Here is a 27857-nt window from a genome sequence, read left to right as displayed (position 1 = left end):
GCTAGGGACTCCCAAGAGGAAGGAGAATAGACCCATAGACCCGGGACTATGTACCCGGTCCCAACCATATGTCAGCCCTATATTTCCTTTCGGGGACCAGACCGCACTCCCTCAGATGTCTGAGGAGATGGCAGGCTCGGATGAAGTCTGGGGGAGACCGGGATGCAGGGGCTGCAAGAGCGGGGGATGGGCCCCCGGATAGCGGCTGTGGACTCGACCTCTGCCTCCCGTCGCCCGGATCTCCCTTTGCACTGAGTAAAGAGGGGGTAACCGCTGGCTAGGAACGTGCGGGTACGCAGGGACAGGCTATCGAGGGACAAGAACCCCGCCCCCGCCCAGAAACCTCCCGAGCCCTGAGTCGTGCCCGGCGCTCCCTACCCCACCCCACCCCCGCCGCCTCTGCCGTCACTCACGGCCGCTGCTTGCTGGCTCGCTGGTGCGCTCTCCGCGCCACAGGCACCTGCTCGCCCGGCGCTGTGCGCTCACTCTCGCTCACACACTGCAGACTCTCGGCGTCGCCGCCGTCACCCGGCCTCATCCCCTGTCCGGCACAGCGCTCCGCCCTTCTCCCAGGCCCCCGGCGCCCACCCACCCGCCATGTCCCGGGCCTGGGCCAAAGAGTGGTGCAGCTCATTGCCCAAACTGGGGTAAGGAGTTGAGGCCTGGGGGCTGCAGAAAGGGCCGAGGGACACATAGGAAACAGGGATGAGCGACCGTCTCGAGGGATGGAGACTGGGAAGAAACCTGGGAGAGTTTGGGTGGGAGGACCCCCAAGCAAAGCGGGTGTGGGGCGGGGCTGCGCTCCAACCTGAGAGATGGTGGTCCCTCTGAGCGACCCCCGATGAGGGAGAGGGTGCGCTCCAGGGCGGGGGGGGTGGGGGGCAGTGTGAGCTGTGGCAGAGGAGGGGAGGGCGGGGTGATGCAGCGGTGGAGGCGGCTCCGGCTCGGCGCCCAGCCACTGACCGCCCCCTCCCTGTCCTCCCCTCCCCCCTCTCCCCGCCTCTCTCCGGCTCCGGGTCCGCCACGCCGGACCCGCTCTCCTCGCGCGGCGCTGGGTCGGACGCCAGGTCTGCGCGCCACGGCTGAGCGCCCACTCGCCTTGCGGAAAGAGTCGCGGAGAAACCAGCGGGGGCGGCGGCGGGAGAAGTGGGCGAGGGCTGGAGGAGGTGGCAGTCGGAGCTGAACCAGGAGACCCGGAGGCAGAAGCTCTCTGCTCTGAGGCGCGCACTCCCTTGGCCAGGGATGGGTACTGGCGCAGCCCGGCCCCTGCCCGGCCAGCCGGGCAGAGACTGAATCGCACATCCCCATCATCCTGTGGACCTCCGACAGAGAGAAACACTGACAGATCGCCAGTAGCCTTCCGGCGGCGGGACCTCACCTCCTGCCCACCCCGCGCAGCGCCCCCAGCCGCAGCAGCGCTGGGCAAGCCGGCAAGGGAGAGGGGCTGATTGGCGGCCGCCGGCGGCCAGGGGAGGGAGCGCCGTGCGGGGCCATGGCAGGCTCCGAGGCGTCCTAGCCCAAGCCGGAGCCGAGCTCACGCTGCTGCTACCGCTGCCTCTCCGCGCCCGGGCCCCCGCCGCCGCCGCGCCCCCTGCGGGAGATGGAACAGCGGAACCGGCTCGGTGCCCTCGGATACCTGCCGCCTTTGCTGCTGCACGCCCTGCTGCTCTTCGTGGCCAACGGTGAGCGCGGGAACTTCGCTGCCGCGGTGGGCTCGGGGAATTCTTTGCTGGGTCCACCGGAGCCAGCCTTCCCCGGCTGCCATGAAGGAGAAAGAGGAAGAAAAGGGGAAGCATTCACGGTCTCCAGTAATCCCTGTGTGCAGTCCGGGCCCGGAGGGGTAGGGGGAGGAAAGCAGCGAAGGGTCGCGGCAGCCGCGGCGTCCGCGCGGGAGTCGTTCCGAGTCCGGCCGGGATCCGGCTACTGAGAGGAGGCCTGCGGGGAGCGAGAGTTAACGCACCCAGCCTGGCTCTGATGGTGCGGCCCAGAGCTGGCGAGAAGCGTGAATCGCCCCTGCTGTCCCACCGGATCTGGAGCGAAGCAGCCTGCGGCCGGCGGCCAGTCCCTGCTGCCGCCCTGCAGCTGCTGGACTGAACTTTGCTAGCGCCTCCGGCCGTGGGCCACGAAGTAACTGGGGGGGTGGGGAGCCCAAGGCCAGTGAGCGAGCGGGGGAACCTACCGCCTCGCCTCGGGTTACCCCAAGCCCCCGCCCTACAGCTGGTCACGCCTCTCTCTCCCCCGCCCCCAGCTACATTCACCGAAGTCCCCAAAGATGTGACAGTACGGGAGGGAGACGACATCGAAATGCCCTGCGCGTTCCGGGCCAGCGGAGCCACATCGTATTCGCTGGAAATTCAGTGGTGGTATCTCAAAGAGCCTCCCCGGGAGCTGCTACACGAGCTAGCGCTGAGCGTGCCAGGCTCCCGGAGCAAGGTACCCCGCCGCCCACGCGTCAATGGAGCTCCTGGGTCTCAGGGCTAGGGCAGCGAGAGTTAACCCCTGGAAGAAGGCAACAGGGTTCATGTACTCAGTGTGCCGCCCTGTCACGCAACCCATCTCCCACCCTCGGCATCCCACTGCATCTTCGAAGTCAACAGTAAACTCAAAACCCTATCAATTCTTTTGATAATTTCCCTTTTCCTGCAACCTCCTGGAATTCTATTCACTCCCGCCTGGTCCAGTTGGCCTGCTCTTCTTGATGAGGGTCGAGCATTTGATAGGTGCTGGCTGGTGAGGGAAGACCACTATGGTTCCACCAAGCTCTCCCTGCCCTCTGCCACTCCGAGGTCCCCAGGGCACAGAGCCAATGAGTTAAGCTCTTCCGGGCTGCGTTCCAGAGGCCAACAGAAAACCGTATTTGGGGAAGCCAGCAGGTCACCTCTAGAGCCTCCACAGGATCAGAGGGATTGCCTTCCTGTGGCTGCAAACCGACTCAGGCTGCCTCATAACCCACTCTCTCTTAAAAGCGCTTCAACACACACACACACACACACACACTTTACACACATACACACACACCTTACACACATACCTACATTCTCCCCAGGTTCCCTCCCAAAGTTATTCATGTCTCTCACTGGGTCCTGTCCAGACAGCCCGGCCAACCCCTCCATTGAATTTTTCACGGTTCCAAATTAAGAGAGAAGGGAATGAGGATGCTCCGGAGGAGGGACATAGGCCTTCCTAGCAATGCATTCTCCCCTCTTCAGCCGGCAGGTGTATGCTAGGACAGCCACTCCTTGACAGGCACCATGTTAGCTCTAAACCCAGCTTTCTTCCAGTCAAACTGCCGGAAATTCCGACGTCCTCCATGCCCTCAACCCCCGCCATACCCCAGGCAGTTGCGGTCGCAGCCTGAGCGTGGAAGGTCCCTCGGCCAAAGGCAGATCTGAGTTTCCCGAGCCTGCATGCCAACAGCCTAATGTGTCTCTCCCTTTGCATTTTAGGTAACAAATAAGGATGCAACTAAAATCAGCGTAAGTGTGGAGCCCAGCGTGGGCCGCGGGAGACCCCTTCTGGCCGCTTCGCGCCCCGCAGCTCCCTCCCCTTTAGAAAGTCTAGGCAGCCGCGCGGTGTACAACCGCACTCGCAGCTTTGCATTGTCGGCCGCTTGGCGTGTCTGGGCGCCATCTGTCGCTGGTAGCAGGATCGGTTCTCTTTTGTGCAAATCAAGGGTCCAAGGCCTGAGTCTCCCAAGTCGGCTAGGCTCTCACCTGTAAAACTCTCCTTCCTCCGGACCGCGCGCTTAGGCCTCTTGGGCCTCTGCTGGCTTTTCTTCTGCTGTCATTTCTCCCAACACCGCGACCCCGCGGCTGCCTGCCCTCGCCGGGACCAGTGCTCCTTTTCCCACCCCTCTCTGCTCCGCCCAGCACACAGGCCCGGCAGCCCGGCAGCGCCCTACGCTGCAGCCCTGCCCTCCGCCTGAGCGCAGTATTGTTGGGGGCGGGGTGAGCGGTATTCTTGCCAAGCTGCGCGGGGTCGGGGTCCTGGGGTTCGTAAAGCTGGGAGAAGCGCCCGAGCTTCCGCAGTCGGAGCGTGGAAGTAGCTGGGCCTGAAGACAGCGAGAGCCTCCCCGTGGGCTCGGTTCAGAGGTGAGGGTTCCCCGGGTGTTTGGTGAGTGCCTCTGAGCGGTTCCTTCCCGACGACTCCACCAGGCCGCAGGGAGGAGCGCTTTGTCGCCAGCTTCAGGCGTCCTCGCGGAAAGGCGGGTTCGTACCTGGAGTCCAGAGAGTCAGGCAGTAGCCTCAGTGTCTCCTACCTCCTTGGGAGAGCCAGGGTTAGCTGCGACGGGCGGGGATCACAGTAGGCACGGAGGCTTTCCCTAAGACTCTACCCAGGCCCTCCCAACTCCAGATAAAAGGGAGCGTGAATGCGGGTCTGAGTAGTGGGCTAGACTTAAGGCGATGCCTCAGAGCTGATGCGGTTGGTTGGAGCACTTGCAGCAGTAAAGACGTGGACGGTTAGCGATCAGGAGACCCAGCCTTCTTTCTTGAAGGTGCAGGAGGAAGGAAGGAGAGAATGATTGGTATTCTGAAGCAAAAGCTAGGGGGAAGACAAGGTGTGTGGGGACGGAGCAGGGGGTTCAAGAAGAGGAGTTGGGGACCTGGGAGCCTGATGACTCAATGGACATAGCAACAAGGCCCCCTAAACGGAGTTGGGAGCCCCATGCCACTGGGGAGATATGGATTGAAAGGAAAGCCAGACTCTGATGGTGGGCATTCCAGGGTCAAGGAAGTATTGGAAATATTGGGGTGCTCTGGCAAGGAGACGCGAAGGCAGCACCAGTAAGAAGAGCAGGTTTGGGACTTCCCCAGACAGGCCTCTAACCCCACTCTTTTGCAGACCGTGCGTGTCCAGGGTAATGACATCTCTCACCGGCTTCGGCTCTCGGCCGTGCGACTGCAGGATGAGGGCGTATACGAGTGCCGCGTGTCAGACTACAGCGACGACGACACGCAGGAGCACAAGGCCCAGGCGCTGCTGCGCGTGCTCTCGCGCTTCGCACCGCCCAACATGCAGGCTGCTGAGGCCGTGTCCCATATCCAGAGCAGCGGCCCACGCCGCCACGGATCCCCCAGCGCCGCCAACACCAACAGCGCGGGCGCCACGGGCCGCACCACTTCTGAACCTGGCCGAGGCGACAAGAGCTCGCCACCCGGGAGTCCCCCTGCAGTTCCTGGACCCGGAGTTCCAGAATCCGCTGCCGCCTCCGCAGCCCACACAGCCACCACTACCGTCGCATCTGCTGCCGCTTCTTCGTCAGCGTCGCCACCACTGGGCCAGGCTGTCCTTCTGCGCCAGAGGCATGGCTCCGGTAAGAAATCGCGTGGCGAGGGGACGCGCACACTGGAGGGGTGGGGCGTGAACGCCCCAGCGGGCTCAGTTGGAGTGGCCACCGCACCAGGATCATTTGCATGTGCGTACTGTGCCAAGCTAAGTTGCCCTGAGCTCAACTCTCTCCGCTGTTCTCTATCTCTATTGTTGGGCTTTTGGAGCTTTCACAATGTGTATTTATGAATCGGGGGCTGCCCCACCAGGACCAAGTCTGGAGTGTGGGGAGCCATCTCGAATTTGGAGGACTGGGCCCAGAGAGTTACACTCCTGGAGAGGTGCGGGGGTCAGTTTACTCAGTGAGCACTAAGCATAGGGAGGAGCATTTCTCAGGTGGGATATTAATACCCTGTTGCAGAGTGGGAGGAGTCAGTTAAAATTTAGGACCTGTTCCTTTTTATGCAGGTTGGATTGATTGGACAAACACACATTGTCTTAGTGTGGACCGGCCTGTGTAACCTCCATTCTCTTTGGCTAAGGGCAAGATGGGTGTAGGCATCTGCACCCTGCTAGAAATTTTGCCTCTTGTTCCCGTTGGGTCCTTGGTGTGGGGGAGAGTGTGTTAAGGATCAAGCTCTTCCTCATTATTAGGAAGAGGCCCAGAAGTTAAGGACTGCTTTCCTAGAGCTGAGAGACTGAAAAGGACAGGATTCGGAGAAGTGGGTGTTGGAGAACAGGACAGGAAAATGAACTGAAGGTCATGACAGGCAAGTCCAGGAAGGGCTGATTAGCAGTAGAGTGGGCAGAAAGGCCAAGTGCCCAGTGTGCTCCTTCCCCAAGGCACTCCCCACTCCCTCCCCCTACTCAAAGGTGGGCCTCAGAGATGGGCTTAACTCTGATTTTAAATAAGTCACTCCCTGTCTGAATTCTACCCTTCAGTCTTGTATGATGCTGAGAGCTTCTCTACTAGAATTAAAGCATTGGGAGGCTGGGACAGTCACGTGTAAAAAACCTTCCAGGTGTGCTCCATGTAAAACACTTCCAGGTGTAATGGAGCATATGTCCCTACCATGGCAGTTCTCAAAGTGAGTTCCACTACTGCCAGCTAAGGATGAAGGTTCCTGGACCATGCTGCTGAATCCAAGGTGACAGGCCTCATATCACCATATTATTCTACCTCCTTGATTGATTGTTAAACCCTTGAACAGTTAGGAGCTGCTGGTCCATCTTACAAATAAATTCTGTTTCTTGCTTAGCTATTCCCACATGGGAGCTTCCACTGTGTCTCACGCTGTTGCCTGAATCTGGAGGCCCATCCCTCTTAGTTCCACAAAGAGACCCACAAGACTTTCCCCAGGCCATGGGGAAGGTGAGTCAGCTGGAACTTCTCCCAAAAGACTCCAAGTTCTCCTACCTGGCTTGGAACTTTCTACCCCTGTATTAATTTAAGATAACATTTGGTGCTGATATAAACCACAAAGTGAAAGGGGCTTGATAAATTTCAAATATATTATTTCTTGTTCACATCAAGTCCTGCCCCCTGGAATGAGGAGTATGATAGTTCTATTCCATGCAGTTACTCAGGGACCCATACTGACATAGACTTTACCATCTTCAGCAAGTGGTTCCCCAAGTCACTCAGGATTGACATGTGGCTAACAGATGAGGGGAGAGAAATGGAAGCAGCCCATCTCAAACCAGTTTGAAGGTAACGGAGCTCTAGGCTTTAAGTCACACTGTATGTAGTGAATCAACTTCTTTCCTAAGCTTTTAGAATTGCCCAAAGGATGTATCACTCTTGAGAAATCAAGAAAACAGCCACTCAAACCATTTTGTAGTGCTTAATTCTCTCAGAGAAAAGCTGATGTAGAAAATAGCAAGGTGGGTGTTTAAGGACCAGGCTTAGATGTGGTAAATAATACTTCTTCCTTATCCAATGACTATCACATGGTCCAGTGTAGATGTTGGAAAATGTAGTTGATGGCTTGGCAACTGCTTTTCAACCTCATCTCTTCACAGGGGAAGGGAAACATGAATCTAGGGAAATTAACCATCTTTATGTTGTGCACATTACATGTTGGAAAAGTGTTTATTGACTTATACAGTGCTTTAACTGATACTGATTGGTAAAAAGACTCTTCTGCCCTATCATCTCAGGCCCAGCAAGTAAACATTTGTGTCACAGGCTGAAACCTCGGTAACCTCTGGGTTGTTCCCCAGACCATTAATACAGTAGCAAAGCAAAGGATTTGAAAGGCAAAAGCCTAGATTTGAGTTGTGCTTCTACCACTTCTTGACTGTATGACTTTAAGCAAGTGGTTTAACACCTCTGAGTCATCTATAAAAATGGAGAGGGTAATCCCTGACCACAGAAGAAGTTTGGTATGGACATTGCTGCAAAGATATGTTCATTATTATCACTATGGTCATTAGTTGCTCTGTAAGAGAGGAGAGGATAGAAGAAATAAACTAAGTACTTGGTAGTTGGAGGCCAAGCTAAAAAGGGCTTTAAAAGCCAAGTGGAATCAACAGGGTTGGTTGAAGGTTTGGGTCAAGGAAGTGCCAAATGAAAGAGATCTATGAGGGTGAACTCAGTAACACCCATAAGATGGGGAAGAGGTGAAGGTCATGAGCTCATTTCTATTAGAATCTCCATTTTCTCCTGGCCAGAGTCTGATGCTTGAGCCCAAGACCCATCTGACAGCCTGTCATAGCCATTCAGATCTCTAATCTGTCCTGGCCACAGGGCCTGAATAAGGGAGTGGGAATGTTCCAGGGTCTTTCATCCCACAACAGAAAACACATCCGTGGAAGGTGGGATGGAGAGCTCCCTTCTTCCTAGAAGATATGGGGTCATTGCATCAGCTCAGTTCTGATGGTTCAGTGCCCAGGGGTTGGGGCCTTGGGGATCTGCCAGCCACAGAACAATACAGTAATGCTTATGTAGGTCAGGGCAGCAGCCCAGGCTGAGGGCTTCTATCTGTTTCCTGAGGTCGGGTGCAGGGTTCACTGCCATCCAGAAAGTACAGCCAGCTGGGCTCCCAGCAGGACATTACCACTGGGATAAGTTATGGTGGCCCCTGAGATCTCTGTCACCTAATCAATAACCCTTTGAGGAGTCAGGTAGACATATCTCAGAAAGAACCCTGAGTTCCTCCTCAGCTCTTCTAGAAGGTGTATCTTCATCTTCAAGGTCAAAACAGTTGTATCCCTTACTCCTTGTGAAGTTCTAAGGATGTTGTTTTGCTATAGACACCTCTGTGTATCACCTGAGCATGGAAAAGTGAGTCATATGACCTGTAATCCACAAACACACCTGATCAGCCTTGATCCCAAGGAAAGAACTGTGCCAGTTTTGTTTTTATTGTTGTTGACGTTGTTGTTGTTTGTTTGTGTGGTGCTGAAGATCCGAACCAGTGTTTCGCACATGCTAGGCAAGCACTCTACCACTGAGCTACAACCTCAGCCCTCATGCCAGTTTGTGTCCCATCTTTCCCCTGCCACCCAAAGCCACCTAGGCCATGGGCCTCCATGTGAATGAGAGTAAAAGCTGCAGACTAATTCTTTCTATTTTTATGATTGACTTTTTATTGCAGTAAGATACACAAACATGAAGTTTACCACTTTAGACCTTTGTAGATGTTCAGTTCATTGGCGGTGTGTCCATTCATGGTGTGCAGCAGCCATCACCATAGTCCATCTCCAGAACCCTCTTCATCTTCCCCAACTGAATCTTCATACCCATTTAACAATAACTCACCATTCTCTTTCCTACTTCCAATCATGAGAACTGCTATTCTACCTTACGCAGGTATTAATAAACCTTCCCAAAGAACTGCCTCATTGAGCAGTGCCCTGAGCTTGACCGCTGGTGCCAGGTCCTGCTGAGCCTCCCTGGGAGGTGGCCAGCCAGATGATGGCTCAGCAACATGAGCCAGAGAAGGAGCTCAAGGAGGGTGTCCCCAGGCCTGGCCTATCCAGCTCAAGTTCTCAGCAGCTTTGTGGGGAAGGGTCCAGAAAGGACTGTTAGCTCCTGGTTAGCAGGCAAGAGTGTTTGCAGAGTGTTTATCAGACAAATGCTGGCAGTAGCAGATGGCACATTCACAAAGTCACCAAGGGGAGTTGATAAGGAGTGTTTACAAAGTTGTGAATGGGATTCAGGACCCCCAACAGGGGATGTCTGCAGGTCCTTAAGGCTAACAGCAGTGGGGGTCATTAGCATCCCTAGGCTGAAAGAGCAGGGGAAAGGAGCACATAGCAGAAGTCAGGGAGGATAGCTAGATGGACAGGGCTGCCTGACAGGAGTCTGGCATCAGGGAAGGGATGCAGCCAACCCACAGTGACCCAGCAAGGACTTCACTCTCCTTCTGGCCTCCATTTTCCTCTGAGGGCCTCCAATTGACCAAACCCTCCTAGAAGCCAAGGACAAGGGCAGTAGGGTGAAACAGTCTATAGAGGTCGGCCCCAGAATGCATAAGGATGAGAGGAGGATTCAGGAGACCAAAAAGGTCCATCCCAGGCCCTGGTTGAATGGACACTGGCTGGTTCCCATTGGTGACTTTAGGAGTATTCCCAGCCCACTTCTGTAGTCAGTCTCCATTAAGCAGTTACTTCCAGAAGGACACAGAAAGAGGTCTCTATTTTGTTAAGTGAGCTACTTTGGTAATGCCAGGAAAAAGGAAGAAGGGACTCACTCAAATCTTCATCCTTTAGCTACTGCACAGTCAGGCAAGAAAACCCTCCCCGTGCCCATGTATGCCTAGCACAGCCAATACATATTTGCACTAAAAATTTATGTGCAAAACTCATTCATTTCACATCTCATTTGTCAGGAGACATTTTGGTATTTGTGCTTAAAAATAAACATGGACTGAATTAGAAAAGCAGAACAGGCACAGAAGGCTGGGCCCCTTCTTAGCCATGTTCATAAATCTGGCTCCTAATTAATCTGAACACTGGCCCATTTGTCATGAAAACTTCATTGCTGGTTGCCATTGAGAGAGAAAGAGACAGAGACAGAAAGAAACAAAACAAAGTACCTTACAGACAAAACACTTCCCACCTGAAAAGGCACTGCAGAGTAGGGCTCCAATGATAAGAGTCTGCAACTGATTGGCTTGCATGTTGGCAAGAGTTTCACTTCTGTAGGGACCTTGGGATCAGATCACATTGTGTGAACCTCTAATTAACCTCAGGGTTTCGGCTACAAGGAGAGGCACCATGACCCCCACAGAGAGCCAACTGGATGTGGCAAACTACTGCCTGGTGCCCACACAAAGAACTGGCTGTCAATATTTCAATTAATAATGAAGAGAAAGCAGCAATGGCCATGGTTTTGAGAGGCAGTTACTGTTGGGAGTCATCAAGGGGTGTGTCTTTGGATGTTGCCGTGGGAACCATAAACCATGACCAAAGGGGGCTATGGACAAGGTGAAGACACTCACTATGTCTCAACCCATGCCCCATCTAGATGTCAAAACTGTGAGAAATGGTACCAGTGTGACCTTGGTGAATCACAACGCAACAGAGAGTCTCCAAACACACCAGCAAGGCCAAGGACCCTGGACCCAGGAGGACCCCAAAAATGGCTGCCTTAAATAAACAATTCAGTCTTACTTCAAGTTCTGATGTGACATGAGGTTCATAATCAAGTAGAAAATAAATGTGGCAAAAGATATCCCAGAAAAAAGAGGGTGAGGCTCTTTGAGCATCCTGAAGGAGAAAATTAAAGGATTTCATAAAGGAAATGGCTGAGCCTCGCAGCTGGCAAGAGATAACTGCCTCATCCCTGACGGCAGCAAAGGCCTGTGATTATCAGCAACAGGGCGTCCTCTCCATTAAATGCCACTCACTGGGGTCCTATTGGCTCAGCCTCATGCTGGTGCTGAGGGGAAGTGGAGGTGGCAATGGTGAACTCATGATTAAGGAAGTCAGGGCACCCAGGTAATTTCAGGACAGAGATATCTAGGCCATCCCCAGTGGGGATAGCCCTGATCCAGCTGAGACAACCTGAGGAGGCTCTCTGTAGGCAGGGTGGGGTTTTAGGCTTGAAAGAATCACCTAGGGCTGATATCCTCCCAGCTTCCGTCAATTCTGGGAAAGCTCCTGGTTGCCTCCCTTCCACTCCACTCCCAGTGCCCCATGGACGGAGGTCACACCAAATGGAATGACCTCTGTCCATCACAGCCATCACTGAGTGGTCAATCAGCTCACTACACAATTACTCTCTCAGCATCAGAGAGGCCCCAAACTAGGGATAAAACAGCTGCTCTTGGATTATAATAATGATATATAATCACACTTGCCTTTTAGTGAGCATGCATCATGTGCTGCGCTCGCCTCTTGCAGGGTTCCCCCTTTCTGCAGCTCTCCCTAATTCTGCCTGCCTGACTGCATTCCCAGAAGACACAGCCCCTCCCCTGCTTGTAGCCAGAGCCCAGACCCTTTCTTCAGCTGGAGTGGCAGCCCCCAAGAGAAGATCTGAAAGCCAGCCTTTCTAAATGCCACCTGGAGCCAAACCCACCCCGGAGCTTCTCATTAAATACGCCAGGCGCACATTTTTAAAGCTGTGCATATTAAGGATTCCCCAAGCATCGGTGGGGATAAATGAGGTCAAGTGCTTTTGTAATATGATATTGATTAGTTCTGCTCCGTGTGGACAGTGGCAAGGGCTTGGCTGTGGTCTAAACCCCTCAGCATTATGGGAGATGCCAGCATGGTTTTAAGACATTTTCCTGCAGCACAGAGGAATTTTAAAAAGTATTTCTACTCCCCCATGCTTTGCTGACTCTTACCAGGCATCTCTTGGAAACAAGCCGTTGAGAAGTTTCACTTTGTCTTATGTAAGGGCTGCAGGAAAGTTGAAGACCCAGCCCCTGGAACTCCTGGTTCCTACCTATTCGTTATGAAGGATGGCAAGCCTCCTTCCCTGGGGTGGTGCTTCTGGGGAAATTAGCCTGCTTGTCATGGCTTTGTTGCTTTCAGGCAAGATGTGCTATAAATACTAAGATGGATTACCCTATTTGGCCTCCTCCCGCCTAGGGTTTAGCTGCTGTTGAGCACTAAGCGATGGAGGAAATGGTAGGAGATGCTAGACTGGCAACGGGGTGCCCTCAGTGGATGCTGGAGTCTGAAGCCCAGGCTATGGTTGGGCAGCTTCTTCTGCCTATGTCCTCTGTGAGATGGCCCCTGAGAGTCAAGCCTTGTGAAGCCTGGCCCTGCTGCCAATCCTAGGTGGAAACTGTTTCCAACTATTATTAGTTGTTCAGTACCGTCATCACCGCTCTATAGACTGAAATCTCAAAGATACTTTGGATTGGATAGAGTTGGCTCTGGTTTTATGATTCTCTAAGCAGAGTTTATTGGAGGACTACTATTGACTCAAAATATAAATCAAAAGTGGACATTTTTGAAGTTGTTCCCTACCCCTCTTCCCTCCTACTCTTCCGTGCTCATGGGTCCTGATCTGTGTAGCTCATTCTAAAATGCCCAGAGAGATGCCATGAGGGAGACCATCAACAGTCTTTGAAGGTGGATTGGACACTTTCAAAGAACACAAAGCTGAACACCCACATTAGGGAGTGAAGTCAGGGGAAATGACCCAGAAAAGTCACTCTTTTGGAGAGTGGCCCATTCTGGTTGACACACTAAAACATAAACCCAAAAGACACTCAGGACAGTTTAGAAGAAGTTACAGTGGCCACCATTTCCAGCCATTTCCCTTTCTCTCCTGACATTTTAAACACTCCTCACTGTTTAGCCAGGTATGCTTATAGGTAAGTCAGGGTCTGAATGCCAACAAATTCTTCTCATTTCTGGGCCTTAGCGCTCCAGCCACCCAGAAATCTCAGTATGTACCATATCTTTCTTGCCCTCGTCCTTCATAAGTACCAGGCTGCCCATTTTCCAGATGTGTCCAACCCCTTGGATTTGAATCCTGACTCCTTCACTTCCCATGTGCAAGTTCCCTCCTCTGTTTGTCATCTCACTGATACCAGTTCTCATGCCACAGCATGGTTGACAGGATCAGAGATGATCCTTATCGTATCTTAGCTTAACACAGAGCCTGACACCTAGCAAATGTTTAACGGATGTTGGCTCTTGTCATCAGTGTTATTCATGGGAATGGCATTAAGTGTCCAGGATCAGTAAATAAACTGGATAGAGTGCCCTGATTGGAGACGTCAGTCACCAGTGGAGCTAAAGATGATAGCAGGAAGCCGATGGAGCTTCAGAACAGAAAGTGCTGTGAGATTGCAAATGGCTCAGTGACTTGCTATTTTTGTACATTCCATGCCGTTTTGGGGGCTGGGGTAAGAAATGGGGTTGGTGCTATGTCCTCATCTTCGTCTAGCAGGGACTATTTTCCATGAGTCAGGAGCTCCTTGGTGAGCAAGGACAGCTTCATTACAGTTTCTGATGTTCCACCAACAAATTAAATCAGCATGTTTGCACATGTGCCCCGTAGGCCTGGCTGTGCCAACTGGGTTCCTTGGGAGAGCCACGCCTGTGCTGTGCCTGGTCCTGCTTTGTCGTGCAGGCTGCCATCAGTGGGGGTCCACTGTGATGCAAGGAGGTGGAGCCCAAGCAGCAAAGGAGCAGATTTTTGCAGCACTGCATGGGAGATGGGAGCAGACAGAAGAAAGCTCCCTCCTGTTGTCAGGTAGCTGAGGAGCCTCTAGGGAAGACCTGGGCTGGCAAGGAGTGTCTAGAGTTCCCTTGCATGGGACTTTCACCACAAGAGAGAGAAAAGAAAGCCACTTATGCTGGGAAACACCATGCCCCTCAGGGATGGGCATATGAGATGACGGAGCTTGGAGCCACCTCTACAGGCTCCGGACATGTGCTAGCTCTTCCCTTTGTGTTCCTGCATTTTTCTTGCCCACCTTTCTTTACTGTGTCTGCTGTAACTGGTGATTGCCACTAAAGGTTGCTACTTGGCACCTAGTAACTGGTGAGAGGGATGCAAGACAAATACACCACCTCCAAATTGAGTGCAGTTGCACACACCTGTAATCCCAGCTATTCAGGAGGCTGAGGTAGGAGGATCACAAATTCAAAGTCAGCCTCAGCCACTTAGTGAGACTCTGTCTAAAATTAAAAAATTAAAAGGACTGGGGATATAGCTTAGTGGTAGAGCCCCCTTGGGTTCAATCCCCTGTACCACAAAAGACAAAACAAAACACCACAACCAACAAAAAAAGAAACCACCCCAGGAGGCACTGGGAGGCACTAAGCTATACGCAGGTCTAGGAGGCCAGGACGCCTCCTGCCCAGCCTTACTGCTCCATGTCCCATATGGACCTACCCCACCACCACCACCTAGCAGAGAGCCCACTACAGACTCCCCAAGGTCAGTCCCCTACCTAAAACTGGATAGCTCCAAATACAAGAGAGCCCTTCCCTCTGCTGATCCCTGGCCCCTCCCATCAGCTCTCCTGGAGAAGAAGGAAGCCTTGGCGTTCTTTAAGCCAGGGCAGCCCAGCTGTCACGTCAGTCCTCTTATAACAACTTTTATGACAATTGATTCTCATACAAATGCTGCTTAGTCCAGAGGGACTTAAGGGAGGGTGAACTGAAGTCCTCTAGGGCTCCATCTGAGCTGGGAATGGGGTTTCTGGCTAACTACATCTAGTCTGGCCAAGGCCAAGGAGCAGGGGACTGTTCAGAGCATCACGTGGGCTTAGCTGCAACCTCAGGGAGGAGCTTACGGTTGAACCATGGGTGGCCAGACCAGACAGGAAGTGCTCTGAGAACGAACATAAACTGTGGCTGTAATACAGAGGGGCTCGGGAAAGGCAGGGCTAAGGTAGGCTGGTATTTGGAAGAACAGCTTCCATGACCTTGAAACCAAAGAGGTCTCATCCAATCTGAGCTTCCCGAAGTCCCTTGCTGTGCTTTGGAGGGTCTGCAGCTTTTCCTTCCCTGTTCTGGAATCAGTACCTAGTTTAATACCCCACTGAGGATGATGGCCCTGAAGGACAAGCCTTGTTCAGTCTCATTTCTGTATCTCCAGTACCCCACATTCATTACGCCTGGGACTAGTTCATTCATTTATTCAGGAAGTCTCCAACAGGCATATTTTATAAGTAGGAACTGTTCTAGATACGGAAGGCACCACATGAATAAGAGCAGTAAGGCCCTGAGAATCTGACAGGGAGAAACAGACATCAGTCACATCAACACATAACAAGTGAAATTTGCAGCCATAACTGGTGTGTCAAAGGGGAGACCCCTAGGCTAAGGGATCTAAGAATAGGGGGACCCCAAGTAAGTCATGTTTGAGCCATAATCCTCTGGAAGAGAGCTGAGTTGACTATGTAAAGAGAGAGGGGAGAAACTTCCAAGAAGAGGGAATAACATGTAAATGGTAGGATGGAAGCAGGAGAAACTGAAAGGCCTGACAAAAGGTCACTGTGGCTGGGGCAGAGAAAGCAAGAAGGAGAAGTAAGGAGCAAATTAAGTCAAGACGAATTCACTGGTCAAACAGGATCAAACTGTAAGACCTTGTGAGGGTGATAGGGAGCTTTGGCTTTGCTTGCCCACTTTGAAATCTCTTGTGGGTTCTGGAGTGCTGGTATCCCCATTAAACAGATTGGGGAATAGGGGAACATTGGGCTTTATCCTAAGATTGGTTGGGTGAGGAGCAACCAAGATGGGGCAGGGCGTGATGCTTTTGGAAATGACCACACTGGCTGCCATGTGGAGATTAGAGAGGCAGGGATAGAGCAGATGAGGAAACATCACTTCAGAGGCAGTGATCCAGGCCGAAAGATAATGGGTTTGGACTAATTAGATGGATGGGTACGTGGGTGTCTGAATGAGTGATGGGATGGATGAGTGGAAAAACAAGTAGCTGGTAGGTGGGTGGAGGTAAGGCTGTATGAATGAATGAACAGAGGATGGGGCATGGGTGAAAGGAAGGATGGGTGGACAGGTAGATGGATGGAAGAATGGAATGGGTAGGTAGAAGGAAAGATGAGTGGATGGATGGATGGATAGATGGATGGAAGGAAGGAAGGAAGGCTGAATGGATAGGTGAGAGCATAGGTGGATTGGAATGGGAGGGCAAGTAGTTGGTGAATGGGTAGAAGGAAGGATGTGTGACTAGGTGGAGGGGAAGATAAATGATGGGTGGAAGGAAAGATAAGTGGATATGGATCGGGACGGATGGAAGGATGAAGTATGGGAATAAATGGGAAAATAGTTGATAGATGGGTGGAAGGATGGATAGAGGGGCGGATGGTGGATAGAAAGAAGGCTGAGTGGATACATGGATGAAAACAAGAGTGCATATGGGACACAGGTTGAGCCTTGAAGGATGAGTGCAGTCAGATCTGTGGACATGCCTACATTTGGAATCCCTGGCACCAACACAGCACATTCAGGCCATGTCTTCTAGACATGGAGGCCATAGAGAGAAAAGGTCCCAGGTAGTGGGATGGCCCAGAATTTCATGCTAGCCCATGTTCTGCCTGTAATCCCTGAGCCACTGTACACAGACTGAAGGTATGAGTAGAGCAAGTAGACACAGCCAGTCCCCAGCTAACTTCCAGCTCCCCCACTGGGACAGGAGCAGGGGACCCCTCCACCTGCTGAACTCTTGGCACTCTGATAGATACAAGCTGGTCCAGATTTACCGATTATTGCCCATGTAAAAGTTAATGGAGATATGTTTTTTTCAGGCATTTAGAAAAATCAAATCTCCAGATGGGCAGATGAATAACTGTATTCACATTAAACACTAATATAACAAAAAAAATACACAAGGCAATAATTCATAACGCTTTTTCTATTCTACAGAGTCATATTTTAATGCGTGACATATCCTGGGCAGCTCCTCTGTGCTAATTTTATTTAATGAGCACATGTTATAGAATTTTCAGAGCACTATCCCTGGGCAATCAAAATGTGTTAACCTTTTCAGTTAAATTGTACTTCTAAGGAAAAGTCCTTAGTGAGCAACAGGAAGAAATATCCAAGCATCACGGAGGCAGAACCTAGAGGAAGGTTGTAAAAGGAAAGAACTGCTGTTGAGTCTGAAATGCGCAGGCCTCAGGGACCTTCCACTCTCCTCCCCCACCCAAGGACCATGTTCCTGATTCCTGATTTTGCTTGGCTACTCCAATGAGTTGGAAGAAGAGACAATGACCTGCACCCCATGCTGAGCAGCCTTCACTGAACAGGCATTGAGAGCCCACTGTGTGTATGAGGCACACTCTGACTAATTGGGGCAGGAAGACTGTAGAGGGAAGGCAAAGATCCCAGACAACTGGGATTTAAATAGACTGGGACAGATGACTTCAAGGAGGAGCAGGGTCCCCTTATTCAAAGCCCAGTGTTCCCCCATTCCCCAATCTGTGTAATGGGGATACCAGCACTCCAGAACCCACAAGTCTGAGAGTTTTAGATTTGAATGTGGACTAGCAAGGTGGGGCAGGGCCAGTCACAGGGTGAGAAGACTGAGATCTTCCATCTGAAAGAACTTGGGTGGGAAGGAAGGGCTAACACAGAGAGGGAAGGGTGTTCTGGTGAAGGCAACAGCATGTGCCAAGAAAGGCCTGGAGGCAGGATCAGTGGTTCTCAAACTGTGTTCTTTGGAATCCTGAGCATCCCACCCCCAGTTTGGGCCAGTGTTCTGACTCTAATGGCTTTATTCAATGTGGGATCATGCAGCAATTAGCTTGATAAAGAGATTCTACTGCTTTAAAATATTTTAAAATAATTTATATGGTTCAAATCACACACACAAATTTATAATTTATATGAAACATACGAAATCTACAAATACGTTACGTATTTGCAATACCGAAAAGAGATATTTGAAGTGGCTTTTAAAACAGTGTGCAGCATAATAGAATAAAAATTTATAAAGAAACTGGAATAAAAGGAAAATGAATGTAAAATGATAAAATTAGTTAAAGGAAATGTTAGTCAAGGGCTGGGTTGTAGCTTAGGGATAGACACGTTTGCTTAGCAAGCAGGAGGCACTGAAAAAATATAAAGGAAAAGAAAAAAATCAAGTTAGTCCAAAGGATGTGTGCTGAGTCTCAGCCAATTGAAAGGTCAGATCACTGTGATAGCCCCGTGCTCCCCTGAGGATCCTCGAGACAGACTTCCCAACCCCAGCTGGTATTTGAAGGATAAAAACGCAATGCTGCATATGAAGAATCTGACCTAAATAGCTGGCATGTCGTGGACCAGGTGGAGTGTCTAAGAAAGACCTTGATTTATTCATTCAACAAACATTTTGTGAGAATCCCACAGTGCAGGCTTTACCAGGTGATGGGAAAATACACAGCTGAGACCACGGTGGTTTCTGCTCTCCTGAACCACCCTCTGGCAGAGGAGACAGGTGTCAGAAGGTAAACACACCCAAGTTGCCCAAATACAGCCCAGAAGAAAGGGAACTTGCTCTGGAGTCCATGGGGCAAAGGAAGCCAGTGGACCTGGTGTCTGAAGGAGACTCATGGGTGGAAGGACGCAGATGGGTGGCCAGAAGGGCATAGAGACCAGCAGTGGAGTTGGAAGATAAAGCTGAGAGGGAGGGGTGGGGGTGCAAGGTGGGCTAGTCAGGTGAAGTAGGGCGGCAGGGTGAGAAATGTGAGGTCTTCCATCTGAAGGAACTTGGGTGGGAAGGAGGGGCTAACACAGAGAGGGAAGGATGTTCTGGTGAAGGGAACAGCATGTGCCAAGAAAGGCCTGGAGGCAGGAGAGTTGAGTGCACACAGTCTCCATGCAGGAGTCCAATTTGCCTAGAGCTTCAGGCACTCAAAGGTATGTGGAGGCAGGTAGAGAATTGTGTGTCCCCTGGCTAGGGAGCCTGGTTTCTTTCATAAGTACTAGGAAGTCACTTGACATTACCCTCTACTACCTACCAGCTGTGCAACCTCAGGCAAGTCACTTAATCTCTCTGGACCTTACCTATGAAATGGGAAAATAGCTTCTGTATCCTAAGGCAGCTGAGAGGATATTAAGGGATAGAATTCTGACAAAAGGCTGAGTACAGCTCCTGGCACTGAGAATCTTTAGGGTGTCTATTAGCACCCTACAGCCCCTAAGGTTATCAAATCCAGATAGGTCAGGGGGTGAGGGGCTACCAGGTAAGGACTGGGCCCCCACAGTGAGGGAGGCAGCCCCACCCTCCCCACCTGGTGAGCACCCTGATGCCCACTGTGGTCAGCGTTGCCCATGGCCCCACTGAGAGCAGCCACCTGACCACAGAGACAGGGCCTGATTACCATTTTCTTTAAGTGACACTATGGAAGGATATTTTGGTGCAAGAACCCACTTGTAAAGAAATAGAAAGCTGGAAAGGAGCTAGCAACAAAGTTGGCCACATTAAAAAGCAATTCTGAAAGTTGAAATTCAAAGAAAAAAATTCCCTCCCCTATCCCTCTCCGCAGGGTCCAGCTGAGGCACGTGGGGAAGGACAGCCCTTGTTCTTTGGGGGTTCACTATGTGAACAGAAACCAGACTGCCTTGGTTCAAGTCCCAGGCCTGCTTTTTATCCTAGAGTGGACTTCGCAGGACTGCTCAATTTAGCAATTTGGATTTCAAATTGAAAAATAAAAACAATGACACCTCAATATAAGTATGATCCCTGCAGTGTTTGGGATATATTTGCACTAAACACTACCCATTATTGACCTGAAACACAAATTTTACTGGGTATCCTGTTGTATTTTATCTGTCTGAATAGGCCTTAGGCAAATCACTTCACCTCCCTGGATCTCATTTTCCTCATCTGTAAAACAGGAGTAAATGATTACCTCCTCCATTAGGAAGGTTGGATTTAACATGGGTAACACACTTGCCACAACCCCTGTCTACTAAGTGCAAGTCACCTTTGTCACTGTTACAGTGAAAGGGCTCAGCCCTGTCCGTCTGGGCTCCACTATGCCTGCTGCCTGCCATTCACTCCTGTTGTCAGTCATCTCTAATGTCAGAAGACTGGTGTTCTGGCTGTGGGGAGAGCTGCTTGCAACCCTCTAGTGCAAAGGCATCTACTTCCAACAGAAAGGGCCACATGAACAGAGGCCACATGAGCAGCAGGTGTTTGTGTCAAGCATTCTGTCCCCAAGTGCACAGGGCGTGCTCCCTGGGGGAGAAAGCACATGTGCAACACTTAAGGGGGCAGGTGGGCCCTAGACCTAAGGAGAGGGTGGCTAGTCATTCCGCAGGGTCAGCCTGCAGTTGCTTGCAGGTAGCAGTGGACCAAAGCACACAGCTGGTGCCAAAGGAGCAGTGAGAGTGGGGTGACTGGAGAGGATCATGGATAATCCCCAACAGTGGCACTGAGACAGTTTCTTTCTCTTGTGAGCAGAAGGGACCCATCAGGGAGAGTTCTCCAGGAGGGAGTTCTGCATCTGCAGGAGGAGGAAGGGCACAGTGGTCATGAAGGCAGGAAAATGCTTTAATAGGCCACTGTTTTCAATGAGCTGTGGCAGAGAGAGACCAGGAATAGCTAGGATAGGCATTGACACCACCTCTGCCTCCATCCACCCCAAGAGCACTCAGGCTCCTCCCACTGTCTGGACACTGAGCTGCCATCTGAACATCATCCCCAGCAGACGTGATGTCTATCGGTCAATTTGATATCAAAACCAGGAGCTAGTTCCTCAGGGTTAGGGAGCAAGAAAAACTGGGCTGAAGCAGGAGGCACTGTAAGCCTGGGTAGGACAGATCAGCAGAGCACAATGAGAACAGACAGATGGTCCCACATCTCACCCACTGTCCATGGCTCCCCAGGCCTTTGCTCTGGACTTTTCTTTAAAATATCGCCATTTCCTTTAAACACCGACAATGTTAGTCACTCCTAGTTTTGTCCCAGTTACCAGCACACGTTAATTTTATGGAAGAAATTAATTCTACCCAAACAAATTCTGTTAGTGCTCAATTATTCCTCACTAACTCCCTTTGAATGAATATCTAGGAAGAGGCTTTAATTAAAATGTCAACAAGGGAAATAGCCCTGCCAGGTGGTATCTTCTCTCAGTAGCAAGCTGGACCATCAGCATCCAGGGAGAGCAGAGGGCTGGGCTCGCTGGCAGGACCAGTCCTGCATGTCAGGAAAGGGGTTTCCTTGGCACATACTGCATGGGGACAGGTGGGATGCAAGCCAAGCCTCCCAGATCTTCACCAGGGATGACTCAGAGGCTGAAAACTCAGGCACCAACAAAGGGGAGTGTGTGGGTGATGGGTGAGTAACACACCTGTGCAGAGTCCCAACTGCACAGGTCGGGGGCAGGGACTGGCAGCTCACCCTGGGCCTGGGTTGGGAGTCAGAAGGGAGTGGGGAAAGGGAGATTCCTGCCGAGAAGAGCAGCCAGCCAGCCAGGGGTCCACCCCAGCAGGAAAAGCAGGAGCAGTGTTAGTGGTTCTTGGGCCTTTCCAGAATCTATGCCTTCATGTGGCTGTCTCCCAATTTTTATATTCAGATTAGAATTTATTATTTTTAAACTCTGAGGGCACCCAAGTAGAGCCTTGTGCAAACCAGGCTCAACCCTTAGGCAGGCAGTTTGTGCCCTGGTCTCTGTAGAAGATGGCATTTTGTAACCTCTGAGGCAGGAAGTTGGGAAGGTAGGAAAATAGTCAAGGAGAGTGAGGGGCCAGTCTCCAGGAGTAGGTCAATGATGCTTCTGATACCATCCTTGGCACTGGCCTGGGCTTTTGAACTTATGCAGAGGAAGGGATGCTATTGGCCTGTGGGCAGGATGACTCATAAGTGCCCTCTCTTTGTTCTCATTCTACAAGCCCCTGTAAGCCCAGGGAAACTCATTGCACCCTGGCTCCTGGAAGCTCAGAAAGGGAACCTTCTCCTTCATAATCGAGGGATGTTCGTCTGCTGCACTCACAGAGTGGGGCTCAGAGTGCTGCTGAGGTGGGATGGTGATGGGAGCAATGGGTAAGAGCCAGCCTGTTCTCAGCTGCCCCAGAAAGACAGACCGCTGTCCAGCCCTGAATGAATGCTCAAGTCCAGTTCATTAAGGCCATCAGTGCCTCTCAGGAGCAGCCCTCTTGTCTCATTCTCAAAAGGCTGCAAAGAGAAAAAAAAGATACAGAATTGACCATCAGTGCTCAAAAGGCCCCCATCCCCGCCACTCGGCTTGGTTCCCTAGGTCTTCTAGCCAAAGAGCCCGTGTTCAAAGATGTGTTATGACATCACAAAATGCAGAGCAGATGTGAGTGGCCTTGATCTGCTCAAGACAGGAGGGGCCTGTCCTCAAGACCCCCGTGGTAGTCCTCCGTGGATGGATGCTTAGACACCCGAGCTCATGGTTAGAATGGCTTTGCCCCCTCAGTATCTATCCTTGGACTAGTTCTTCTCGGGCTGCAGCTTGGGAATATTCTGCACAACTCTGGAGGGAGCAAGTCACAGACAGGCAAAGCATTCCTGTGTCAGCCTACGAAATGAGCTTCCAACTTAGCCAGGCTGCAGGAGCCAAAACCAGCCTGCTGACCTTAAAATATCTTCATTCTACTTACTCTTTTCAAACCTGAAAAAAAAAAAAAATGTAGCCTGTGAGCAACTCTATAAAAACCCCTGGACTCTCAGTGGTGTTTATCTGCAAATCGCTGACCCAAGCTCCCAAGTAGAGCCAGCTGGGCCCAGAGGCTCCTCAGTCCACCCCAGTGGGTGGTCCCCCAACACTCTTTTCCACAGAATAAAGCAGATGCCCCATGTGCAAGAAAGGACAGACCAGAGTGTGGGTGACTAGACCCTACTACCACCAGTCAGGAACCTAACTCATGGTTGACCCCTGGACAGTGTGGCCTGAACAGAGTCTCCTCATTTACTTTTATCTCAATGCATTAAAGAGCCTCAAAACTTCCATATTCTTTTCTGTAGGGCTTTGGAATTCTGAAATTACTGGATAAATGGAAATAAAGAATTTCCCAGGCAGAAGCTTCTTGGACTGAGAGGGAGGGAAAAGAGGGGAATAAATACCCCCATTGTGTTCTTTCAGGTTCTCTTTTAAATGGCTCCAGTGTGTCTCTTATCCTCGCTATCTAAATGATAAAAATTAATATCTTGATTGATGTCTTAATCTTAAGCCAAAGAGGCTTTGATTTCTGTAAGAATGATTAGCAAAGCGGAGATACTGGTTTCATGTACAGAATGAATCAGCGACTCTTTCTGTCAGAGGACTTCCCTCACCTCCCAAGCAGCCTCATTTTCCAGCTTAACCATGACCAACTTCTGCCTGCTCCAGCGCTATTCCTGGCTATTCCTGGCACTCCTTGGGAAAGGAGGAAATAGATAAGGAGAAAGTTAGCATCCAATCAACACAGCAGCCTCCACCAGCAGCCAGTCTGCTCAGCCTCATGCCCTGGAGCACAGATGTCTCCATGCCATATTGGAAAAGAGGCCACGGGGTAAAAAGGAGACCCCACTTCAGCTGAGCCAAACCTCAGCTGGCCCCAGAGGGACCTCAGCTGGGACCTCAGCCCAAGTATTGCTGCCTTCAGGAAATTCACTATTCCTGGAATCAGGATCCAAATGCATAGGAGACTCCCATAGCCAAGTGCTAGACAACAGTCAATCTCCCTCAAAGAAAGAAGCAACACCCCACTTCCTTCAGTGAGGCCCCAAAGCCAGTTTTCCTTGTTTTCCCTGGTTCTTTGGGGAAACTTAAAGACAGTGTCTGTTTGCCTGGTGAATGAGGTAGGAGAAGGTTCCACATCCAGGGTCTGTCTTTCACCAGAGAACCAGGGATGTCTCAAAATTAGTGATTGGGGAGATAGTCTGCCTACCTGTTCTATCTTAGAATAAAGTTTCCTCTTGAGAGATGGCCATCACCAAAATTAGTTTTTCTTCAACCCTTTACAGAGAAGTAACTATATCATCCTTTTCTGCAACATTGATTGGTGTGGCTCTTTATTCTATTTGAGGCTCTTTTGCTTCCATGCTTTTGCTGTGTAACAAAGAACCCCAAAATTCAGTGGCTTGAGCACAACACTGTAACTATTTATTTAGCTCATAGTGCTGAAGTTCAGTGATTTGGGCTGAGTTCCCTGGTCTTTATTGAGTTCATCCATGCAATTGGTATCGAGTCAACTGGGGGATGGTTGGTCTAGAGGGACCTCAGCTAGGACATTTGATGCCTCTTATCCTTTATCAGCTGATCCAGGCTTCATCTCATGGCAGTGGGTTTCAAGAGCTATAAGTGAGAGGGGAGTCCCAATGCACAAGCACTTTTCAAGTTTTTGCTTGCTTCATACTTGATCATAGTTTTTTGGCTAAAGCAGATCCTATAGTCAAACCCAGAGTGAGCACAGGAGGGCACTATCAGAGGGGTTCTTGTGGTCATTTTGCAATTTACTGCTAAAATATTGCTTATTCTGACACTTGGCCCATACACATCCTCATTTTATGGATGTGACACTAGAACCAGAGAGGTGAAGAGAATTTCCTGGGATTACACAGCAAGCTGGCAACAAGGCTAGGCTTAGAAGTCCCTCTCCCCAGGACAAGCCTACTGCCCCATACCACCTCCCTTGCCAACCCCCATGGCAACACTAGGCCAGGAAGTGAATGAGGTTCGATCCAGGAGCCAAACTGTGGCCATCCTGTGGCAGACATGGCAAAGACCCCATAGATCCCAGTGTCCCTTCCCAGGGGTTCTGGAGCCACCACTGCAGGGCTTCTGGCCCTGCTGCTTCCTTCTTATTTCAGAGCAGAGTGGCAGGCTGGTTGTTTAAGGTCTTTGGAAAGTCTTGCACAATTTTCAAACTTTTAAACTTGCATAGGTGAGACTGTAATAGTGGCAGTGACTAGTCAGTGGTACTTGGAGGCAAATTTGAAAGTCTCATTGCCTTTCTTATGCCCATCACTCCAACCAGGCCACCGAGCCAGCTTTACCTTGTCTGGCTCACCATTTTCCTGCCGCTGCTTGAGAGTCTAGAGTGCTATGCATAAGCATCCACCTTTAAATACCTCACATGAGTTTTTTCTGTCTCACCTGCACCTGCTCAAGTGTCAGGGTTTTGCAGGGGCATAAAGATCTGAGCCAGGAAGAAGATCAGGGAGGCCCTTGGGCTTGGTCTGATCTCACAGGCCTTATGTGCCCAGGAGGCAGTGCTCTGCTTTTTTGGCCAGATCCCTGTTTTCTGTACACCTGAGCCTCGGTGAATTCCACCCAGGCACCTGGCCATCCATCAACTCGCCCATCACCTCGTCCTTCCCCAGTGATGCGTGACAGTGAGGAGCAGCAAAGCAGAATCAGAGTCTTTGGAGTGACCACCGCACTGCGATTCTTTCTGCTGACGGATGGCCAGAGGCAGAGTGGCATCCTGAGCCAAGCTGTAGGAGGGCCAGGAGTGACAACTGTCTGGAAAATTAAGATCTGAAGAGGAAGGTTAGCACATTTGGATCTGTCCTGTCCTTGCACTTCTCAGCAGGAGCTCAGAGCTGTGCACAGAAGCAATTAGCTCTGGATGAGACATGTGCAAAGTGGATAGCCCCTACCCCCTTTTCATTCAGAGGTTTGAAAACAGCCCCTACTTCCCAAAATGGACAGAGAGAATCCTGGAATTTCAAGCTAGAACATTTGTCCAACCCTCTCCTTTTACAAAGGGGAGACAAGAGGCCCAGGGCATGAACTCCATGACACAGCCAGCCATGGGCAGAGCAAGAACGATTAGAGAGTAGAGGAAACATGTTGGATAGAAAAGACCAGTAGTGCTTTTACCTGCAGAAGACAGAAAGTCATACATTCAGGGCCAGGTTTTTTAGGGAAGCCACAAATTCACACTGCGTGAGACTGGAGGGACAGGCCACCCTGGTAGCAGCTTCCACATGCAGCTGAGTGAAGGTGGTGACACCCTCTGCACCATACGGTGTTTATACAAAAAAGGGCCTTCTGCACCCCCTCCTAAGTACAGAGCTCCAGCCCCTCTGGCTGAGCGGGTGAAGGAAAGAGAAAGGCCTCCAGGTGGCGCAGGTGAGAAGGGCGGAGCAGGAAACTGCTTCCCTTAATTGGGCTGGACACTGAGTCAGTTATTGGTGAGGCTCCCTACAGTTTAGATAGCACCAAAGAGCAGTGTGTATGGTGCTTTGTACTCTTGCTACTCTCAACCCTGGAGGGAGCATCCCACTTCCTAGGTGAGAAGCCTGAGGTTCATGGGTGGGCTTTCCCTGGTTCACAGGAGGCCTTGCAACAGCTGGAGACGCTGAGGACTAATAGGGAGCTGGACAAGTGGCCCTGGTGAGGCAGGATGAAGGTGTGGTGTTAAGGCCTCAGAGGCAGGCCAGGGACCCAGGTTAATGGTTGCATTGGAGAAGTAGGTAGAAGTGCTAAGAGTGCTAGGGTCGTTTTTCAAGGACGGTAGCTCACTCACCTTCACCATCCAGTGATTTCTGAGTTCCCCATTGCAGCTCGAGGGATGGACTGACAATGTGGTTGTGGAAAGAAGATTCACACAGAAAACTCAGGTTGCCTATGGCAGGGCCTCTGGGAATACTGAGCTGTGTAGTTTAGGCAGGGAACTAGAGTGGAGTCACAGCAAGGGTAGAATTGTGTGCAATCATGGCATCTTCCTGGAAGAGGAGGGGAAGCTAGGTTTTCATTATTGAGGACATTTTGCAGCATAGATAGTACTCAGTGCAGAGAAAGCAAACTATTAAAATAAGATAATGACTTGGACTTTAGAGCTATAATCTAGCACATCCCCCTTAGGCCAGGGGCACCTTGTGTCTGACCACAGTAGGCTCCTGAAATGTGTGGTCTATAAATAACAAGCAGTGGCAGCAACAAAATGCTTTATCATGAAATTGAAGCAGCCACATGTGCAGCCTCCGGCCAGGAGCTAAGATCAAGAAGCCTTGGAAGTCTCACTCTCTCCTGGTCTGCTTATGAGTTGCCAGATTCCTGTGAATCCAGGGTTAACCAAGCCTGTTTTCTCATCCCCTGCAGGAACCGGCCCCAGCTACGCCACAGACCCGCTCCTGTCCCTGCTCCTGTTAGCTCTGCATAGGTGCCTGCACTTGCTCCTGGGGCACTGACAGACGTGGCACCTGAACACCTCAGCAGGCACACACCACCTGCCTGCACCCCTAGGGAGGACCACGTCGACAGATGGACACAGAGAGACTGAGAAAAGCATGAAGAAGTCCACGCAGAAAATAAATAAATCGTATTTTTGGGAAAGTCACACAAATGTAGAATACCCAAAATAATGCATCTAGTTTCCAAATAAGATGGAGTTTGGACCATGCAGTGAGCATGGGATCAATGATTTCTCTACTTCAACATATTTTTCTTTTCTACACCTTCCCTCCAAGTCTTCATTTTGCACGAACTGTTGAGCAGTTATCTTTAGGATAATATGTAAAAATGTTGGGTTAAAGCCTTTCTGACAAAGCAAAATATTTTTAGTAGATTATTGTGTTTAGGATTTTTTTTTTATTTACTTTTTCTTTGGGGGCTTTTCTTTTTTATTAAATTATTTCTTTTGAGACATTTTGATTAAAAAAAAGACATCATAATTAAAATTCACTGTCAATAATATTTATTTTTAAATAAAGATTGGAAACAAGGCCAGACACTTGTTTATAAACTGTATTGTATATTGCTAAATAACAG

The 27857-nt window shown here is 50.7% G+C and overlaps 1 protein-coding gene and 1 long non-coding RNA gene across 3 annotated transcripts in view; one reads left to right on the top strand and one right to left on the bottom strand.

Moving 5' to 3' along the window:
• The window catches only part of LOC124095069 (uncharacterized), a 154302-nt gene extending 152116 nt beyond the window's left edge, over positions 1-2186 (bottom strand). Inside the window, exon 1 of the long non-coding RNA XR_009227070.1 lies at positions 1637-2186. This is a non-coding gene — a long non-coding RNA (uncharacterized LOC124095069). The remainder of the gene's footprint in view (positions 1-1636) is intronic.
• Vstm2b (V-set and transmembrane domain containing 2B) lies at positions 430-27857 on the top strand. 2 transcript variants are annotated; one of them, XM_046448170.2, is made up of 6 exons: positions 432-647; positions 1068-1682; positions 2249-2433; positions 3447-3476; positions 4843-5314; positions 27189-27855. In XM_046448170.2, the coding sequence occupies exons 2-6, from the start codon at positions 1601-1603 to the stop codon at positions 27275-27277; spliced, it is 858 nt and encodes a 285-aa protein (XP_046304126.1). In that variant the 5' UTR covers positions 432-647; positions 1068-1600; the 3' UTR covers positions 27278-27855. The 2 variants fall into 2 exon arrangements, with proteins under 2 accessions (XP_058436431.1, XP_046304126.1); XM_058580448.1 differs by lacking the exon at positions 3447-3476 and having other exon boundaries at positions 430-647; positions 27189-27857.

This window comes from Marmota monax, unplaced genomic scaffold (genome assembly GCF_021218885.2).
Source record: "Marmota monax isolate L192 unplaced genomic scaffold, Marmota_monax_Labrador192_F-V1.1 WCK01_AAM20220418_F8-fsc00101, whole genome shotgun sequence".
NCBI lineage: Eukaryota > Metazoa > Chordata > Mammalia > Rodentia > Sciuridae > Marmota > Marmota monax.
Note: the sequence above shows the minus strand (reverse complement) of the source record. Positions and strands in the feature narration are given on the sequence as shown.

Coding starts and splice junctions, on each gene's coding strand:
- Vstm2b (XM_046448170.2), top strand. CDS start 1,601: ATGGAACAGCGGAACCGGCTCGGTGCCCTCGGATACCTGCCGCCTTTG. Junction 2,434..3,446: donor TGCCAGGCTCCCGGAGCAAG/GTACCCCGCCGC, acceptor TTTGCATTTTAG/GTAACAAATAAGGATGCAAC. Junction 3,477..4,842: donor AGGATGCAACTAAAATCAGC/GTAAGTGTGGAG, acceptor ACTCTTTTGCAG/ACCGTGCGTGTCCAGGGTAA.